Source organism: Ranitomeya variabilis, chromosome 1, assembly GCF_051348905.1.
Source record: "Ranitomeya variabilis isolate aRanVar5 chromosome 1, aRanVar5.hap1, whole genome shotgun sequence".
Taxonomy (NCBI): domain Eukaryota; kingdom Metazoa; phylum Chordata; class Amphibia; order Anura; family Dendrobatidae; genus Ranitomeya; species Ranitomeya variabilis.
In genome coordinates this window covers 560,641,047-560,662,763 of record NC_135232.1, presented here as the reverse complement: position 1 = coordinate 560,662,763, position 21,717 = coordinate 560,641,047, and the positions used below count along the sequence as shown (strand labels likewise).

The window sequence follows — 21,717 nt, the reverse complement described above, 5'->3', positions numbered from 1 at the left end:
AAAGTACACACAAGTCTCCAGTACCACCAGCCACCACCAGGGGAGCCCAAAAAGCGGATCACAACAGGAGCCCAAATGTCCCAGTGCATCAGGAAGTCTGGATAGTGTGAAATCCCAGGCAAGAATGAAGGGGGTTAAGTGCCGTGCCTTATACTTGCTGGTTTGTGACATCACTAAAGAGGTTGGTTTACCTGCACCATCCCCTCTCTCAAAGTTACAGATTTTACTAACAATACTTATAATTCTCATATCTTGGCTTGTGAATCTGGCAGAGTCACAACACACACATCATTCATCTTATTTTGAAATGAGCTATTCAAAGACTACACACTCGGGCTAGCTATGCCACATGGTTTAGGAGAAATCCATTTCTCTGGTTCTGTTAGAGCTAGAGTTTAACAAGAGGCGCCGTAACGACGCTCTATCAATGCATTTTCTAAATATTGTCCTGGCACATCTCTATCATACTCTGACGGAGTGTTAAGGCTTATTAAATATCTCCACCTTTTAGCAAACCTCATGTGTTTGAAGACAAAGAAAGCTTGCACACGCTCCTGGCTAATTAGCATTCATGGCTTGGAGGAGGGGAAGAGCAGAGAGGAATTTAAAGGCCCCATGCTGGGGCTTCAAGTTACACAGGGATTGTACTTCCTGCAGTGGGCTGAGAGGGGGAAGGGGGGCCAGAGGCCACTGCATGTGTGATATCAAGGGAGAATTAAGAATCATAAGCGATTTTATACATTAACGTGACACAGAGTTATTACTACATAAAATGATACTGGTCAGATTTAAAAAATTTGGCTCCGTCACAAAGGGGTTAAAAGGAAGCTAACCTCATGAGAAGACATGCAATACTTTTGTTGTCACTCTACGAGGTTCCCAGGGTACGCTATGACGGATATGAGTTTTAATAAAGTTCTGAGTCTCTTTGGAAAGGGGAGTGGAGTTCATGGCGCTGCCCACTCAATGATGTCAATACCAGGTGGGTGTAAGATAGTGGAATCTCATTTTGCACTAGGTTTTTGCCCAGGGAGGCAGATAAAGAGACACTCTTGAGATGCATTTTGATGTCACCCCCTCCCCCATGCCGCATGGTCAGCCATGATATAAGACAAATGTAAGTTTACTTTCATCTTTAATCCCTTTCATTTTGAGATCGATCTGTACATTATAATGGTCTCATTATGGTAATACTAGATGGTGGCCCGATTCTAACGCATCGGGTATTCTAGAATATGTATGTATGTATGTATATAGCAGCCACATAGTATATAGCACAGGCCACGTAGTATATAGGAGGCATGTAGTATATAGCAGACAAATACTAAGTGGCCTGTGCTATATACTATGTGGCTGCTATATACATACATACATATTCTAGAATACCCGATGCGTTAATACAGGCCACGCAGTACATAACACAGCCCACGTACTATATAACACAGCCCACGCAGTATATTGCAGCCACGCAGTATATAACAGCCCACGCAGTATATAACACTGCCCATGTAGTATATAGCACAGCCCCCGCAGTATATCACACAGCCCACATAGTATATAACACTGCCTATGTAGTATATAGCACAGCCCCCACAGTATATCATACAGTCCACGTAGTATATAGCACAGCCCCCGCAGTATATCACACAGCCCACGTAGTATATAACACTGCCCATGTAGTATATAGCACAGTCCCTACAGTATATCACACAGCCTGCGCAGTATATAACACTGCCAATGTAGTATATAGCACAGCCCCCGCAGTATATCACACTGCCCATGTAGTATATAGCACAGCCCCCGTAGTATACCACACAACCAACGCAGTATATCACACTGCCCATGTAGTATATAGCACAGCCCACGCAGTACATCACACTGCCCATGTAGTATATAGCACAGTCCCCGCAGTATATCACACTGCCCATGTAGTATATAGCACAGCCCACGCAGTATATCACTGCCCATGTAGTATATAGCACAGCCCACACAGTATATCACACAGCCCACGCAGTATTTAGCAGTGTGGGCACCATATCCCTGTTAAAAAAAATAATTAAAATAAAAAATAGTGATATACTCACCCACCGGGATCCATCGAAGCTCTAGCGATGGCGTGCGGCTGCTGCCATCTTCCGTTCCCAGGATGCATTGCGAAATTACCCAGAAGTCTTAGCGGTCTCGCGACACCACTAAGTCTTCTGGGTAATTTCGCAATGCATCTCAGGGAACGGAAGATGGCGGCAGCCGCGTGCGGCTCGGCGGACTACAGAGGGTGAGAATAGCAGGTGTTTTGCTTTTTTTAATTATTTTTAACATTACATTTTTTTACTATTGATGCTGCATAGGCAGCATCAATAGTAAAAAGTTGGGGACATACAGGGTTATAGGTAATGGCAGCGGTTAACGGAGTGCGTTACCCGCGGCATAACGCGGTTTGTTACCGCTGCCATTAACCCTGTGTGAGCGCTGACTGGAGGGGAGTATGGAGCAGGCGCCGGGCACTGACTGCGGGGAGTAAGGAGCGGCCATTTTGCCGCCGGACTGTGCCCGTCACTGATTGGTCGTGGCCGTTTTGCCGCTAACAATCAGCGACTTGGATTTCCATGACAGAGGCCACGACCAATGAATATCCGTGACAGACAGACAGAAGGAAGTGACCCTTAGACAATTATATAGTAGATCTTTTTATTTACTTTTGTAAACACTGCTTAATCTTTTTGGAGTAAAAGCTATATTTACTAGTCTTGTCCTCCTTGCTCTAAAACATACCCCAAGTCCTCTGATGTAAATTACGCTACTGATTGGGTTGGCTCCTGACCCGCTATTAGTCATAGGAATAGGAGCTGGTGGCAGATCATACAAAGCTTGTTGGGTAACACTGGCAGGGACGGAACAGGGTTTTTAAGTGTATTGCTCGGCTGCGGCTGGGAATAATTATATCACCTTCGTGGCAGCGTGCCCAATAGCCAGTACACGAGCAGGCAGCCTTTCATGCGACTAATTACCCTAGGTGCAGTTCCCTGACTGACTTTAGGGTAAGGAGGGCACCAGAGAGCTGCAAGTTCTTAACCGGAACTGGGAAAGTGGGATGTAAATAAATCCCTGAGAAAAGAACTGGGGCAACCAAACACCCCCAGTTCTTGACAGGGGTGCCTGGAGTTTTCTGTTAATCCTTGTCCGTGTTGCCCTTATAGCTGGCCTCTGTGCTCTCCTCCCTGTGCCCTCCCACAATCCCCTAACAGTGCTGCGGGCTTCCCCTCATCCCCTGGGGAACCATGCATCTCTACCCCCCTGAACTCTCCTTAGGCCCCGTGGCTTCCTGTCGGCCTCCCGGAGGGACCCACCACCTTCGTCCTCTGGCTCCTCGGGCCCCATAGCTTCCTCCCTGTCGGCCTCCCCGATTGACCCACCTCCTTTGTCCTCCTCGACCCCTGGTCCATCGTCTCGTTGGCGGTTGGGCGGCGCACCCGGATACCCTTTCTCTCGCTGCTGCCTCATCCTGCGTCCCTGAGTGTGCGGCGGGGGCCACGGGGCGCACACTGCTGGTCTCATCCATCGCTGCTACTCCCATGCCACAGCCCCGGACGGCCTGGGCCCGGACCCCTGCGGCTTCTGCTTATGGCGCAGCGAGGTCCGGATATGCCCTGCCCAGTTGTGCCCCGAGCGGCCGCAGGCCAGGAATGGCCAGACCCAAGCCCCATCAGCGGCGCTTTCCTCCTCCCACTTCCGGACTCAGGCCGGGACGCGAAGGGCCCAGGCCCCCGCTCACTTCCCAGCTCGTCATAACCAGGCCCAGCCTACATTCACACGACTTCTGGCTGTCATCACAGCATTTCCGGTACTGCCTCGGCCCAGTCCGCTGCAGAGGATGGTCTAAGGTCCCTTCATCCTGATCCAATCCGATCGATCTGTGCGCTCTGCAGCATCAACAAACCAATAGCACCATAAACGTATCTGCACCAAGCAGCGATACACTGCTAACCCCCACAAACACAAGCAAATAAAGATGGTGCATTAACCCCTGATCTCACATATACAGCAATTAATTTCGATGATAGGAACATTTTACCACCACCTCCCTCGCGACACAGAACACCGCTACCAGCGACAGCCCCGAACATGATTTATGAACTCCTCATTGCTGACCTCACTACCCCCAACACACCCTATAGCGACAGCGGTCCCAGGCATAAAAGCCGCAGGACCTCCTACCCCTCCTCAGGCAACTCCCGTCGCCATTCCCTCTATCCCTCCAAGAGACGTTCATCATGCTACCACCGCAGGCACGGATCCCATAGGAGCTGCCACAGATCTCATTCCACTACATGGCATTCCCCTTTCATATCGGTGCAGTCTGACGCATCTGAGTGTCACGATGGGTGGTGCGAGCACACGACATATGCCAGCGGTCACGTGCTCCAACACTGACTGACAGCTAGAGTGAATCTTCACCCAGGGCTACCAGCCAGCCCAACCACCAGATCAACCCCGGAGATTCGACCTCAACGGGGTACCTCGGGCTCAGGCACAGGACAGAGATCAAACGTCACATGCTCCATCACTGGCTGTCAGCCTGGGAGATCTATCCCAAACTCCCAGGGCTTCTAGCCACTTCAAACATAGAACCTCAACCATCGGCACTGTGGGAGCCGAAGTCCCTCCATCAACTGGAGTCACTTGGCCAGAGTCAGAAAGCGCAGAGGATTTTGATTCCAGCGAACTTCACGCTGCACATTGCTCGGGAATTAACGTACAACTCAGCCCCAGGCACATGACAGACGCCAGCTGTCACGTGCACCACCAGTGGCCGCCAACCTGGGAGACACGAGCCATCGATACAACAGGTTCCGGAGTTCCCCCATTACCAGAATAACACGGGCTTGGCTGCGTGGCTATTTTGATGAGTCAAGTACCCCATCATTGGCTGCCAGTCCGGGAGTTCCATCCCCATCTCCCTGGGCCTCTGGCCAACACCGAACCATCGCTACAGCAGGAGTCGGAGTTCCTCCAGCACCTGGAGCCACTCGTGCTCACACACACGGCAGTCAACAGCAGCTATGTGTCACTTCATTTAAAAAAAGGGGGGACTCAGTGGATGGTGGAATGAGTCCCGGTAGTGGACCCAGCAGACAGCGGAGTATGGGTCCCTGAGGTGGACTCAGCTAATGGTGGGATAGGGGTCCCTGAGGTGCACTCAGCGAACGGTGGAATATGTGTCCTTGAGGAGGACTCAGCAAACGGAGGAACCAGCTAATGGTGGAATATGGGTCCCTGAGGTGGACTCAGCGGACAGTGGAATATGGGTCGGTCTCTGACGTGGACTGAGCAAACGGCCTAATATATAATTCATACATATCCCATGGCGGTTCCGCATGGAGGCGGTATGATGAGGGTTTCCGCAGGAGGCAGGCCCTGCAACCCGATATAAGCAGGGGAGTAAAAGCTACAGATGTTTGGCTACGACTCATGCTGTCACAAAAACACACCTTTTCATTAGATGATAAATTTGCTAACTGTTATCTTCCGATTGGCAGGCCTTCAAAGTCCCTCTCCCAAATGCACAATCATCGTGTCCATTGTCCTCCATCCCTATGGGACACTGTGGCCAATCACTGATGCCATTAATCCATGCTTTGGTTACACTGGCTAACTGACAGGTTTATTGTAAAGGTACCTTCACACTTAACGACGCTGCAGCGATACAGACAACGATGCCGATCGCTGCAGCGTCGCTGTTTAGTCGTTGTGTGGTCGCTGGAGAGCTGTCACACAGACAGCTCTCCAGCGACCAACGATGCCGAAGTCCCCTGGTAACCAGGGTAAACATCGGGTTACTAAGCGCAGGGCCGCGCTTAGTAACCTGATGTTTACCTTGGTTACCATTGTAAAAGTAAAAAAAAAACAAACGCATACTCACATTCCGGTGCCCGGCGTCCGCTTCCCTGCACTCCTCCTGCATCCTGTGTAAGCGCCGAACATCTCCGGCATCTCCCACAGAGCAGAGCGGTGATGTCACCGCTCTGCTTTACGGCCGGCACTTACACAGGATGCAGGAGGAGTGCAGGGAAGCGGACGCCAGGCACCGGAATGTGAGTATGTGTTTTTTTTTTAACTTTTACAATGGTAACCAGGGTAAACATCGGGTTACTAAGCGCGGCCCTGCGCTTAGTAACCCGATGTTTACCCTGGTTACCAGTGAAGACATCGCTGGATCGGTGTCACACACACCGATTCAGCGATGTCAGCGGGAGATCCAGCGACGAAATAAAGTTCTGGACTTTCAGCAACGACCAGCGATCTCACAGCGGGATCCTGATCGCTGCTGCATGTCAAACACAACGATATCGCTATCTAGGACGCTGCAACGTCACGGATCGCTATCGTTATCGTTGTAAAGTCGCTTAGTGTGAAGGTACCTTAAGGCGTGGAAAGAGTGGTGCTCTCTAATTCAGGGTCGGCCAGTCGATAAGAGCGATCGTGTAAAATGCAAGGTGTCAATAGAAGTTTTGGAAGTGACTCAGGCAAGAGACGAGTCGGTTACATCAGCGCAATGGCATTTTTCGGGAATAGCCTTTGTCTTCCAACTAATGGGGTGGACGGATATTACTAAGTTCTTTTTCATCAAACAAGCCATTAATGGCTGCAAAAGGTTCCAACCTAGTCAGGAATGCTGCCGCCCCAATTCATCGAGTCTACTGTATAATATTATCACAATCTCCTTATCAGTGTGCAAGTCGCAAGATTAGGCAATCCTCGTATCTGCAGTTTTCGCTATCACCTTTTTTTTTTTTCGGCGCACTTCGCATTAACTAATTGGTGCCGCACGGCGGTCAAAAACCAAACCATCCAGAACGCTGTTCCAAACTATTTTTTTTATCAGGACCTAATATATAATTCATACAAGTCCCACGACGGTTCAGCATGGAGGCAGTAAGACGAGGAGTTCCGCAGGCGGTTGGGCATGCAACCCAATCTAGGCTGGGGTGTAAAAGCGACATTAGTGTGGCTACTTCTCTTGCTGTCCCAAAAACAGCCCCCCCTTTTCAGCAATGACCACTCGGCAGCTGCAGGCCAGAAGTCAGTGGTCGTACAGAGACCAGGGGCCTGCTTGTTATATAACGAGGGATACTGCCGATTCCATGCGTCTTGCAAATATAGACACGACTGCTCAGGCTGTGGAGGTGGACACCCGGCAGCGAGGTGTACCCGCCACGCAAACAGAGCACTTACAAGACATAACCCCGTTGAACGTAACCGCGATGGGCCCCTGGCTAAACTTTTCCCCCAATAAAGAAGCTATACCAGCTATATTATGGTTTTTATATACGGCCTTCTTATCCCCTTCAGATTTAGTCAAACACCAACATTGGCGAACAATCTAAGACCGGCGTGCGAATTCCCCGAGATTTTACATTAAAAGATCAAAAAAACAGGTAGAACAGTTGATAGGTAAAATCAAAAGCATTGGTAGGCGAGTTAATCAACGAAGATCTCTTAATATGCAGTGAGACTCTGCGCATTAGAGCGTGGAAATCCAAATGCCATCCCACCAGTAGGGGGACGTGGGTCTTCGTCAAGGCGTCAGATGGCCCCATATGCCCTGTAAAAATAGCAGACACTATACGGTAATAAGATACCCGTGTAGATTCTCTCTCTCACACACCGACGGGTCCCCTTTTACTAAATATCAGTTTCACGCAATTTTTGAACAGTGCTTAGAGGCAGTCGTCTTTAACCCAAAGGAATACTGGACACATTCCTTCCGAATAGGAACCACCACCGAAGCAGCTAGGGCAGGAGTATCGGAAGAAGAAGGACAGAGAATCGGTAGTTGGAAATCTGCATGTTTTGCCAGTGCCACAAAACCTGATCATCTTGGCAGGAAAGAAGCTGCACCAAAAACGCAGGTTTAGGTGCGTTTTTTCATGCGTTTTTTTTCTCTTTGTGCATGCCAAAAAAGTTGAGTGGACACAGAAAAAAAACAACTTCCTGTAGATAGTGTGGTGTTGCGCTTACTTTTTGTGTTGGAGGACACTCGCTTGGCACGGGATTAATGTAGTCAGGCACGGTTTTCTCACATAAATCAGTCTATTTGGTTTATTTAGGCATCATAAACCACAAAACAAAGTCCATTTCAATACATCCATAAACATATCACGACCACCAGTCTTGTTCATGCAGCAGATACATTTCTCTGCCTTATATTACAGTCCCCTTGTCCGGGGTTACCTTCCAGGAGCTCCGCTCCTCACGCTGACTCCTTGTCAGTCCTGTCTTTGAAAACACAGAAGCCGTCCCAGGCTCTGCAGGTACATGGTCTCACCAGGTGCTTCCAGAAAGACTCCACTCACAGGAGCTTCCAACACAGACCGTCCAGGTCCATGGTCTCTCCAGGTGCTTCCAGGAAGACTTCACTCACAGGAGCTTCCAACACAGACCGTCCAGGTCCATGCTCTCTCCAGGTGCTTCCAGGAAGACTCCTGTTATGATCCCAATGGCAGGGGACCTCAAAGATTACAGCAAAGTCTGCAAAACATAAATACCAGCTCATAGGGAAGTGGTAACTAGGCTGACCATATACCTGATCCTAGCGCAAACACTAACAGCAGCCGGGGAACGTGCCTACGTTGATTCTAGACGTCTCGCGCCAGCCGGAGAACTAACTACCCCTATCAGGGAAAATAAGACCTCTCTTGCCTCCAGAGAAAAGACCCCAAAGTAATACAAGCCCCCAACAAATAATAACGGTGAGGTAAGAAGAAAAGACAAACGTAAGAATGAACTAGATTTAGCAAAGAGAGGCCCACTGACTAATAGCAGAATATAGTAAGAAGACTTATATGGTCAGCAAAAAACCCTGCAAAATATCCACGCTGAATATCCAAGAACCCCCAAACCGACTGACGGTGTGGGGGGAGAATATCAGCCCCCCTAGAGCTTCCAGCAATAACAGGAATCACATATTGTACAAGCTGGACAAAAAATATGAACAATGCAAATGATCAAGAGTACGAAAGCAGGACTTAGCTTATCTTGCAAAGAACCAGGACCTGAAGACAGGAGCAAACAGAAGAGAACTGATTACAACGATGCCAGGCACTGGACTGAGAATCCAGGAAGTTTAAATAGCAACACCCCAGGCCTAACGAAGCAGGTGAGCACCAACCTGGTAAAAGACAATCCAAGTGCCAAATCACTAGTGACCACAAGAGGGAGCCAAAAAGTATAGTTCACAACAGACTCCACTCACAGGAGCTTCCAACACAGACATGACCTCTTCCAGGACCTCCAGTACAGGCCATTCAGGTCCAAACACTCTCAACCATGTGACCCACACCCTGGTCACATTATGAAGCTGTAACCACTCCCACAGGTGGGAGGTGTGTGTGTGTGTGTGTGTGGCTAGTTTGACCCGCCCAGCTCTTCAAACTAGCCCAGTAAGTCTCCCTCTATAAACTATACAAATACTTGTGGGACTACAGGTCCCAGAACAATACTGCAGGCTTACCGTGCAGACTTCCTCCGCGACACATATTGGTCATTTACAATTCTCCCGGACTCTGTCTCATCACCACAGTTATACCCACGACTGCCATGCATTCTTATGGCTTCAATACGCCTCCGTGCATATCCTGAAGAGACCATGCAGCGGCCCCTACCTGTAACAGGGGTCACTGCACGACAATAGATAGAATAGGTAGAATGAACAGATAGATTGATAGGATGGAATGAATAGATTGATAGAATAGATAGATTTGTGGAATAGATATATTACCTGCGGTAACCTCTTCCCTGGTATTTTCCCACGTTGCAGAGGTTACCTCCGGTCAGGCTGTGAGGGAGCGCAGGCTCAGTGACGTCACCGTTCGTTACTGAGCCTGCGCCCGCTGTGTCTCATTCATTCCCCAGTAGCTTACAGCCGGGAGCGGCCGCATTAGCAGCACTCCCGGTTGTAAGCTTTATCTCCCCCAGATACTGCGTGGGACACTCGTTATATTGGACTACGACGGATCAGGGAGTATACATTTGTTTTTTTATTTTATTTTTACTTCAGAAGATCGATGGCTTCACTTGGAATGGCAGAACACTAAAGAGATGACAAAACTGTGTTTCATTAAAATGTGTGTGTTTAATGTGTGTGTTAAAATGTGTGTTTTATTTCATTTTTTCTGCATGTGTGTGTTAAATAAACACACATAGATAGATGATAGATATATATCGATAGATACGATAGATGCGATAGATAATAGGTAGATAACAGATAAAACCAAGCCCGATGTTTAGTAATAAACATAATAAAATGGTACATAAAGAGTTAGGCCGGGATCACACATGCGGGAAACTCGGACGAGTACTGCAATGCGTAGGCGCCGGGAAAGGTCAGAGAGGCCCGACGCCTGCACACTGCAGTACTTTGCTCTGCCCTCAACAGGGCAGACATGGAGCATGCCGCTGCATGTATTGCTATGCAGCCACACGCTCCCCTCCCGAGTGATGGCGGCAGTGCCAGGTATTGAGGTGCGAGATTCGTGCGAGTTTCTCGCAAGTGTGACAACGGCCTTAAACGCAATATCTGTTTAATTGAAAAAAAAATGGAGTGGGCTTCAGTGCAATTTTCTGTGCCAGAGAGGGAAAGCCAGCGACTGGGGGACCGATGTTTGTAGCCTGGGAAGGGGTTAATACAATACCCATGGAGCTTCCCAGGCTATGAGTATCAGCCAGCAGCTGTATATCTAGCCTTTACTGGCTATTAAAATAAGATACCTATCCATTACTAATCCTATAGTTGGTAAACGGTTAATAAAACACACACATGCAGAATAAAGTATTTTAAGGAAATCAGACACCACACAATTTTGCTATCTTTAACCCCTTAACGACCGCCGATACGCCTTTTAACGGCGGCCGCTAAGGGTACTTAAACCACAGCGCCGTTAATTAACGGCGCTGTGGAAAAAGTGAATAGCGCCCCCCAGAGTCGGATTTTCTCTGGGGTCTCGGTTGCCGAGGGTAGCCGAGACCCCAGAGAACATGATTCGGGGGGTTTTTACCGACCCCCGAGTTGCGATCGCCGGTAATTAACCGTTTACCGGCGGTCGCAACAAAAAAAAAAAAAACGCGATGTGCCGTTTAATTTCTCTGTCCTCCGATGTGATCGCACATTGGGGGACAGAGAAATGTGGTCCCCGATGGCCCCCAATAGCCCCCCAATACTTACCTACCTCCCCCGGTGCTCCTCGTGTCTCCCCATGGGCGCCGCCATCTTTTTTCCGGGAAAAAATGGCGGGCGCACGCGCAGTACGCCCGCCGCCCGGCACCCGGATGTTCTTTGGGGTCTCGGCTGCCGGGGGTAGCCGAGACCCCAAAGAACATGATCGGGGTCGATTTGCACCGACCCCTGCTTTGCGATCGCCGGTAATTAACAGTTTACCGGCGACCGCAAAAAAAAAAAAAAAAAAAAAGCGATCAGTTATTTCTCTGTCCTCTGATGTGATCGCACATCAGAGGACAGAGAAATAGGGGGATTCGGGGACCCTATCATACTCACCCGGGGTCCCTGGGTCCTCTTCTGTCTTCTCCTGCCAGCCGGCTTTTTCATCATGGCGGGCGCATGCGCAGTGCGCCCGCCATCTGCTGCCATCTGCCGGCCGGCAGGAGAAGACAAGTTGGGGCTAAAATTAGGGTTAGGGTTAGGGTTAGGGTTAGAGTTAGGGTTAGGGTTGGGGCTAAATTTAGGGTTAGGGTTAGGGTTAGGCTACTTTCACACTAGCGTTTTTTGGCTTCCGTCGCAATGCGTCGTTGGAGAAAAAACGCATCCTGCAAAAGTGCTTGCAGGATGCGTTTTTTCTCCATTGGCTTGCATTAGCGACGCATTGCGACGGATTGCCACATGTCGCATCCGTCGTGCGACGGATGCGTCGTGCTTCGGCAGACCGTCGACACAAAAAAAACTACATGTAACTTTTTTGTGCGACGTGTCCTACATATTTCAGTGCCACGTGCCACGTATTTAAGTGACACGTGCCACGTATCAAAGTGCCACGTGCCACATATTTCAGTGCCACGTATCAAAGTGCCACGTGCCACGTATCAAAGTGCCACGTGCCACGTATCAAAGTGCCACGTGCCACGTATCAAAGTGCCACGTGCCACATATTTCAGTGCCACGTGCCACGTATCAAAGTGCCACGTGCCACGTATAAAAGTGCCACGTGCCACGTATCAAAGTGCCACGTGCCACGTATCAAAGTGCCACGTGCCACGTATCAAAGTGCCACGTGCCACATATTTCAGTGCCACGTGCCACGTATCAAAGTGCCACGTGCCACGTATCAAAGTGCCACGTGCCACATCTTTCAGTGCCACGTGCCACATATTTAAGTGACACGTGCCACGTATCAAAGTGCCACGTATCACGTATTTCAGTGCCACGTATTTAAGTGACACGTATCACGTATAAGTGCCACGTGTCACGTATTTAATTGCCACATATTTAAGTGCCACGTATCAAGATTTTCCATGGAGAACAGACACATCCAGAGATATGTCTGCTCTCCACGGCTGCAGCAACACACTGACAGGAGCCATAGTTCCTGTCGGTGTGTCACTGCGCATGCGCGAGCGAGTTTACCGGCGGTCATTGACCCCGGCACTCTCGCTTAACGGCAGTGCTGCGTGGGAAAGTTCAACGCAGCTGTACTGCTGTTAACCGAGACGCCGGAGTCATTGAACTCCGGAACAGTACGCGATACACTGCTAGGAGCTTCGCTCCTGGCAGTGTATCGCCGGAGAGCAGCCGATCGGCGTGGGACACTCGTTTTATGGATTCTGCGGACAGGGAGTATGAATTTGGTTTATTATTTTTGGATTTTTTCCTGGAGGATCGAGGGCTTCGCCTACAAGTGTGCTGTTGGTGAGTATATACTCTGTGTTATATGTTGTATGTACTGTGTGTCATGTATGTGTATTGTGTGTAGGTGTTTTGTGTAACTTTACAATTGTGCTAAGTCGCCGGACACAGGGACAACTCTCCCATCCTAATACCGGATGGGAGTAGTAGTCCCATACGGCGACTTAGCACAATGGTGGCACTAGCGTCGCATGGGGACACACACACGCACACACACGCACACACACACACAGAAGGACTCCATGCTGCTTCACTGGGGGGCGGGGGCTTCCCTCTTCCTGTCCGACGTCACGTCCGGTCCTGGGTGTCAACCCCTCCGTACAAAGACGCCGACACCCAGGACAAAGGCGCTGTGTGTGGAAGGTAATATGGGGCCCTAGGGGGATACGCAGACACGCCGCTGCGTAAAGAATTGACATGTCAATTCTTTTTACGCCGGCGTGTTTGCAGACAAAAGCGCCGCGTTTTTTTGCGGTGTGTCTGAACGGCAAAGTGAATTTCTCATTCACTTTGCCGGCAGACGAAAATGACATTGCGCATTTTTGAAAAGCGCCCGCAAAATAGCGCTCAAAAATGCGCTATGTCTGAAAGTAGCCTAAGGCTTCTTTCACACTTGCGTCGGTACGGGGCGGTCGCAATGCGTCGGCCCGATGTACCGACGCACGTTGTGAAAATTGTGCACAACGTGGGCAGCGGATGCAGTTTTTCAACGCATCCGCTGCCCAGTCTATGTCCTGGGGAGGAGGGGGCAGAGTTACGGCCACGCATCCGCGGAAATGGCGGACGCGACGTACAAAAAAAAGGTTACATTGAACTTTTTTTGTGACGACGGGGGCTAAAGTTATGGTTAGGGTTGGGGCTAAAGTTAGGGTTGGGGCTAAAGTTAGGGTTAGAGTTGGGATTAGGGTTAGGGTTTGGATTAGGGTTGGGATTAGTGTTACGTTTGGGATTAGGGTTGGGATTAGGGTTAGGGTTGGGATTAGGGTTAGGGGTGTGTTGGATTTAGGGTTTTGATTAGGGTTATGGTTAGGGTTGAGATTAGGGCTGTTTTGGGGTTAGGGTTGTGATTATCGTTAGGGTTGTGATTAGGATTATGGATCGGGTTGAGATTAGGGTTAGGGCTGTGTTGGGGTTAGGGTTGGAGTTAGAATTGGGGGGTTTCCACTGTTTAGGTACATCAGGGGGTCTCCAAACACGACAGCCAATTTTGCGCTAAAAAAGTCAAATGGTACTCCCTCCCTTCTGAGCTCTGCCGTGCGCCCAAACAGTGGTTTACCCCCACATATGGGGCATCAGCGTACTCGGGATAAATTGGACAACAACTTTTGGGGTCCAATTTCTCCTGTTACCCTTGTGAAAATAAAAACTTGGGGGCTAAAAATCTTTTTTGTTGGAAAAAAATATATTTTTTTATTTTCACTACTCTGCATTATAAATTTCTGTGAAGCACTTGAGCTTTCAAAGTTCTCACCACATATCTAGATAAGTTCCTTAGGGGGTCTAGTTTCCAAAATTTGGTCACTTGTGGGGGTTTCTACTGTTTAGGTACATTAGGGGTCTGCAAACGCAACATAACGCCCGCAGACAATTCTATCAAAGTCTGCATTGCAAAATGGCGCTCCTTCCCTTCCGAGCTCTGCCGTGCACCCAAACAGTGGTTTACCCCCACATATGGGGTACCAGCATACTCAGGACAAATTGGACAACAACTTTTGGGGTCCAATTTATCTTGTTACCCTTGTGAAAATAAAAATTTGGGGGCTAAAAAAATCTTTTTTGTGGGAAAAAAAATATTTTTTATTTTCACTACTCTGCATTATAAACTTCTGTGAAGCACTTGGGCATTCAAAGTTCTCACCACATATCTAGATAAGTTCCTTGGGGGGTCTATTTTCCAAAATGGGGTCACTTGTTGGGGGTTTCTACTGTTTTGTTACATTAGGGGTCTGCAAAGGCAACATAACGCCCGCAGACAATTCTATCAAAGTCTGCATTCCAAAATGGCACTCCTTCCCTTCCGAGCTCTGCCATGCGCCCAAACAGTGGTTTACCCCCACATATGGGGTACCAGCATACTCAGGACAAATTGGACAACAACTTTTGGGGTCCAATTTCTCTTGTTACCCTTGTGAAAATAAAAACTTGGGGGCTAAAAAATCTTTATTGTTAAAAAATATATATTTTTTATTTTCACGACTCTGCATTATAAACTTCTGTGATGCACTTGGGCATTCAAAGTTCTCACTACACATCTAGATAAGTTCCATGGGGGGTCTAGTTTCCAAAATGGGGTCACTTTTGGGGGGTTTCTGCTGTTTAGGCACATCAGGGGCTCTCCAAACGCGACATGGCGTCCGATCTCAATTCCAGTCAATTTTGCATTGAAAAGTCAAATGGCGCTCCTTTGCTTCCGAGCTCAGCCATGCGCCCAAACAGTGGTTTACCCCCACATATGGGGTGTCGGCGTACTCAAGACAAATTGTACAACAGCTTCTGGGGTCCATTTTCTCCTGTTACCCTTGGTAAAATAAAAATTTGGAGGCAAAAAGATCATTTTTGTAGAAAAAATGCGATTTTTTTATTTTCACGGCTCTACGTTATAAACTTCTGTGAAGCACCTGGGGGTTTAAAGTGCTCACCACACATCTAGATAAGTTCCTTAAGGGGTCTAGTTTCCAAAATGGTGTCATATGTGGGGGGTCTCTACTGTTTAGGCACATCAGCGGCTCTCCAAACGTGACATGGCGTCCGATCTCAATTCCAGCCAATTCTACATTGAAAAAGTAAAACGACACTCCTTCTCTTCCAAGCTCTGCGGTGCGCCCAAACAGTGGTTTACCCCCATATATGGGGTATCGACGTACTCAGGAGAAATTGCACAACAACTTTTGTGGTCTAATTTCTCCTGTTACCCTTGTGAAAATAAAAATTTGGGGGCAAAAAGATCATTTTTGTAGAAAAAATGAAATTTTTTATTTTCACGGCTCTACGTTATAAACTTCTGTGAAGCACTTGGGGGTTCAAAATGCTCACCACACATCTAGATAAGTTCCTTGGGGGGTCTAGTTTCCAAAATGGTATCACTTGTGGGGGGTTTCCACTGTTTAGGCACATCAGGGACTCTCCAAACGCGACATGGCATCCGATCTCAATTCCAGCCAATTCTGCATTGAAAAAGTCAAACGGTGCTCCTTCACTTCCAAGCTCTGCGGTGCGCCCAAACAGTGGTTTACCTCCACATATGGGGTATCGACGTACTCAGGAGAAATTGCACAACAACTTTTGTGGTCTAATTTCTCCTGTTACCCTTGTGAAAATAAAAATTTGGGGGCAAAAAGATCATTTTTGTAGAAAAAATGAGATTTTTTATTTTCACGGCTCTACGTTATAAACTTCTGTGAAGCACTTGGGGGTTCAAAGTGCTCACCACACATCTAGATAAGTTCCTTGGGGGGTCTAGTTTCCAAAATGGTATCACTTGTGGGGGGTTTCCACTGGTTAGGCACATCAGGGACTCTCCAAACGCGACATGGCATCCGATCTCAATTCCAGCCAATTCTGCATTGAAAAAGTCAAACGGTGCTCCTTCACTTCCAAGCTCTGCGGTGCGCCCAAACAGTGGTTTACCTCCACATATGGGGTATCGACGTACTCAGGAGAAATTGCACAACAACTTTTGTGGTCTAATTTCTCCTGTTACCCTTGTGAAAATAAGAATTTGTGGGCGAAAAAATCATTTTTGTGAAAACAAATGCGATTTTTTATTTTCACGGCTCTACGTTATAAACTTCTGTGAAGCACTTGGGGGTTCAAAGTGCTCACCACACATCTAGATAAGTTCCTTGGGGGGTCTAGTTTCCAAAATGGTGTCACTTGTGGGGGGTTTCCACTGTTTAGGCACATTAGGGGCTCTCCAAACGCGACATGGCGTCCGATCTCAATTCCAGCCAATTCTGCATTGAAACAGTCAAACGGTGCTCCTTCACTTCCAAGCTCTGCGGTGCGCCCAAACAGTGGTTTACCTCCACATATGGGGTATCGGCGTACTCAGGAAAAATTGCACAACAAAATTTGTGGTTAAATTTCTGTTTTTACACTTGTGAAAATTAAAAAAAATGGTTCTGAAGTAAAATGTTTGCAAAAAAAAGTAAAATGTTAATTTTTTTCTTCCTCATTGTTTTAGTTCCTGTGAAGTACGTAAAGGGTTAATAAACTTCTTGAATGTGGTTTTGAGCAGCTTGAGGGGTGCAGTTTTTAGAATGGTGTCACACTTGGTTATTTTCTATCACATAGACCCCTCAAAATCACTTCAAAGGTGATGTGGTCCCTAAAAAAAACATGGTGTTGTAAAAATGAGAAATTGCTGGTCAACTTTTAACCCTTATAACTCCCTAACAAAAAAAAAAATTGTTTCCAAAATTGTGCTGATGTAAAGTAGACATGTGAGAAATGTTATTTATTAACTATTTTTTGTGACATATCTCTCTGATTTAAGGGCATAAAAATACAAAGTTTGAAAATTGCAAAATTTTAAAAATTTTCGCCATATTTCCATTTTTTTCATAAATAATCGCAAGTAATATCGAAGAAATGTTACCACTAACTTGAAGTACAACATGTCACGAAAAAACAATCTCAGAATCAGCGGGATCCGATAAAGCGTTCCAGAGTTATAACCTCATAAAGTGACACTGGTCAGAATTGTAAAAATTGGCTCGGTCATTAAGTACCAAATTGGCTCTGTCACTAAGGGGTTAATACACTGGTAATCCAAGGGAAGCCATCGATCTGAAAAAAATAAAATAAAATAAACCAACAGTATACTCCCTGAGTCGAACGCAGTCCTTAATAACGAGTGTCCCACAACGAGTCCAGTTCTGCTACATCTGGATGCCGGACATCCAGACATAGCAGAGCTTATAGATGACCGCCAAAGATAACTCTCCGGCGGTCACCTGCACTGCAGTGTTCTCACAATCAGCTGATTGTGAGAACCAGCCTAGTGACCGGAGATAACCCCCGGTCACGTGAACAGCAGTTCTCGCGGTAAGCTATGTTATCACGAGAACTGCAGTGGAGGTGGACTTCCAGCGGTGTGACAAGGTAAGGAAACGTTCACATTTGCGTTGTGCGCCGCAGCGTCGGCGCCGCAGCGCACAACGCAAACAAAAACGCGGCAAAACGCACGCTAAAACGCTGCGTTTTGCGCCGCATGCGTCCTTTTTGGCCGAAAGTTGGACGCAAAAAAAATGCAACTTGAAGCGTTTCTTGCGTCCAACGCTTGCGGCCATGCGGCGCAAAACGCAGCACAACGCATGTCCATGCGCCCCCATGTTAAATATAGGGGCGCATGACGCATGCGGCGCCGCTGCGGCGCCCGACGCTGCGGCGCTGACCGCAAATGTGAACGTAGCCTAAGACCTTATTTGTATTTGTAGACATGCGTAGTAAGCTGAGTTTATGCAGTTATTACGCATGTGACTTTACCGCATCTAATGATAGTCTCTGGTAAATTTACGGTGCAGCAACAGAGCATCGCCGCAGTGTAAACAGACATGCTGCGTTCTGGAAAGACGCGTCGCATGTCCAGATACGCAGGTCTGCCGCCTGCGTCTTTTAACGCATAGTGGAGACGGGATTTCATGAAATCCCCTACACTATGCTGTAACATCTGGACGCTGCATGTTTGACGCTACGGCTCTACGCAGCGTCAAACATGCAGCATTTCCTGACCATGGAAACATACCCTTACAAGCGGCTGTAAGCCCACAGTTTGGGTAGTGGGACATTCCTTTGTCTACTGGGCAAGCAAAAGAGCCAAACGTCGGCCAGGCGGTAAAAATCTAGGCTTCGCAAAACTGGAGGTCAACTGGAGAAGCATCAGAGGGCTCTAGTGGTGCCAGATCTTCTCGGAAATGGTCAACATCGCTAAAAGGGCCGGTGATACTAGTGCTACACACCGGCGGTAATGATCTGGGCAAACAAAAAGCAGCATTCACCTCACGGACATCGGGCTCAACATATTTCTGTCAGGTTTGCAGGATGGAGTTGAACAGGCCCTAATGATGACAGATGGGGGGGGTTGGAGTCCTGTGTAGGTCATACACATGATCCTCTGTGGAGGAAGTGTAGAGAGGGGCAAGGTTAGTAACCGCTCATTGGCCTATTCGCCTGGCGGTCACAGATGGGGCCTTCAGCGATGAGTCCGTTGCGAAACGTAATTGCCTCTCACTGCTTATCAAATTAATAAACTGACCGACCTGTTCAACCCATCTAGGCCTGTTTGTGTTTTCATTATGGGATCGGTGGGAGTGGAGAAGGCACTGTTTATGACACACAAGTCTCTGCAGTAGAACACACATGGACGAGTGGGGGTACAATATACTGAGGAGTGTGGTACAACACACAAACTGAGGAGTGGGGTACAGCAAACACATACTGATGAGAGGGTGTACAACACACACATTAACGAGTGGAGGAACAGCGCACACATACACACTGAGGAGACGGTGTACAGTGAGCAGACATGCACTGAGGAGTGGGGCAACAGTGTGCACACTGACAAGTGGGTGTACAACACACAAGAGTGGGGGTACAGCAAACACACTGAGGAATAGGGGAACACACACTGATGAGAGATGAGAGGGGGTACAACATATACTGAGGAGTGGGGTTACAACACACACAAACACACACACACAGAGGAGTGGGGGTACAACAGACACTGAGGAATGAGGGGTACAACACATACACATTGAGGAGTGGGGGATACAACACACACGCACTGAGGAGCGGGGGATACGGCGAACACGCACTGAGGAGCGGGGGATACGGCGAACACGCACTGAGGAGCGGGGGATACGGCGAACACGCACTGAGGAGCGGGGGATACGGCGCACACGCACTGAGGAGCGGGGGATACGGCGCACACGCACTGAGGAGCGGGGGATACGGCGCACACGCACTGAGGAGCGGGGGATGCGGCGCACACGCACTGAGGAGCGGGGGATGCGGCGCACACGCACTGAGGAGCGGGGAGTGCGGCGCACACGCACTGAGGAGCGGGGGGTACGGCGCACACGCACTGAGGAGCGGGGGGTACGGCGCACACGCACTGAGGAGCGGGGGATACGGCGCACACGCACTGAGGAGCGGGGGATACGGCGCACACGCACTGAGGAGCGGGGGATACGGCGCACACGCACTGAGGAGCGGGGGATACGGTGCACACGCACTGAGGAGCGGGGGATACGGCGCACACGCACTGAGGAGCGGGGGATACGGCGCACACGCACTGAGGAGCGGGGGATACGGCTCACACGCACTGAGGAGCGGGGGGTACGGCGAACACGCACTGAGGAGCTGGGGATACGGTGAACACGCACTGAGGAGCGGGGGATACGGCGCACACGCACTGAGGAGCGGGGGGTACGGCGCACACGCACTGAGGAGCGGGGGATACGGCGCACACGCACTGAGGAGCGGGGGGTACGGCGCACACGCACTGAGGAGCGGGGGGTACGGTGCACACGCACTGAGGAGCGGGGGGTATGGCGCACACGCACTGAGGAGCGGGGGGTATGGCGAACACGCACTGAGGAGCGGGGGGTATGGCGAACACGCACTGAGGAGCTGGGGATACGGCGAACACGCACTGAGGAGCGGGGGATATGGCGCACATGCACTGAGGAGCGGGGGATATGGCGCACACGCACTGAGGAGCGGGGGATATGGCGCACACGCACTGAGGAGTGGGGGGTATGGCGAACACGCACTGAGGAGCGGGGGATATGGCGCACATGCACTGAGGAGCGGGGGATATGGCGCACATGCACTGAGGAGCGGGGGGTACGGCGCACACGCACTGAGGAGCGGGGGATATGGCGCACACGCACTGAGGAGCGGGGGGTATGGCGAACACGCACTGAGGAGCGGGGGATATGGCGCACACGCACTGAGGAGTGGGGGGTATGGCGAACACGCACTGAGGAGCGGGGGATATGGCGCACATGCACTGAGGAGCGGGGGATATGGCGCACATGCACTGAGGAGCGGGGGGTACGGCGCACACGCACTGAGGAGCGGGGGATATGGTGCACATGCACTGAGGAGCGGGGGATATGGCGCACATGCACTGAGGAGCGGGGGGTACGGCGCACACGCACTGAGGAGCGGGGGGTACGGCGCACACGCACTGAGGAGCGGGGGGTACGGCGCACACGCACTGAGGAGTGGGGGATATGGCGCACATGCACTGAGGAGTCTGTGTCTAGCGAGAAGAACACAGGCACTGAGGAGTGGGGTACAGTACACATACATCCGGGGTCCGCACTCACCCGCTGTGCACAGAAGAAGAAGCGGCGCTATCACCACCGACATAATGCGAGCAACGGGCGAAAAAGAAGAGGAAGCCCCGCCCCGCATCTGACTCCACCCCGAAACGGTGACAATAGTCGCTATAAAGTTCCTCCCACCGCACCTTTGATTGATGACGTCATAGCTGCAGTTTGCTGTGAGCGGACAAGATTCTGTAGTCTCGCGCCCCCGTGTCTATGTACACCTGTATATACCGCTGCCCCGTGACTGCACACCTGTATATATCACTCCTCCTGTGTCTGTGTAGTATATACCGCTCCCCCGTGTCTGTCTACACCTGTATATACCGCTCCCCCGTGTCTGTCTACACCTGTATATACCGCTCCCCGTGTCTGTATACACCTGTATATACCAATCCCCCCGTATCTGTGTACACCTGTATATACTGCTCTCGTGACTGTGTATGCCTTTATATACCACTACCACAT

The 21,717-nt window shown here is 49.5% G+C and overlaps 1 protein-coding gene across 2 annotated transcripts in view; it reads right to left on the bottom strand.

The window, feature by feature from the left end:
• Nucleotides 1-21,377, bottom strand: part of IGSF8 (immunoglobulin superfamily member 8) — a 38,069-nt gene extending 16,692 nt beyond the window's left edge. Inside the window, exon 1 of one of the 2 annotated variants that reach the window (XM_077256761.1) lies at nt 21,250-21,377. In XM_077256761.1, coding sequence (XP_077112876.1) covers nt 21,250-21,337 — 88 coding nt within the window. In that variant the 5' untranslated portion in view covers nt 21,338-21,377. Of the gene's footprint in view, nt 1-3,413; nt 3,568-21,249 lie in introns of those variants that run through there. The other variant, XM_077256754.1, reaches the window with a different exon arrangement.
• Nucleotides 21,378-21,717: the final 340 nt, after the last annotated feature.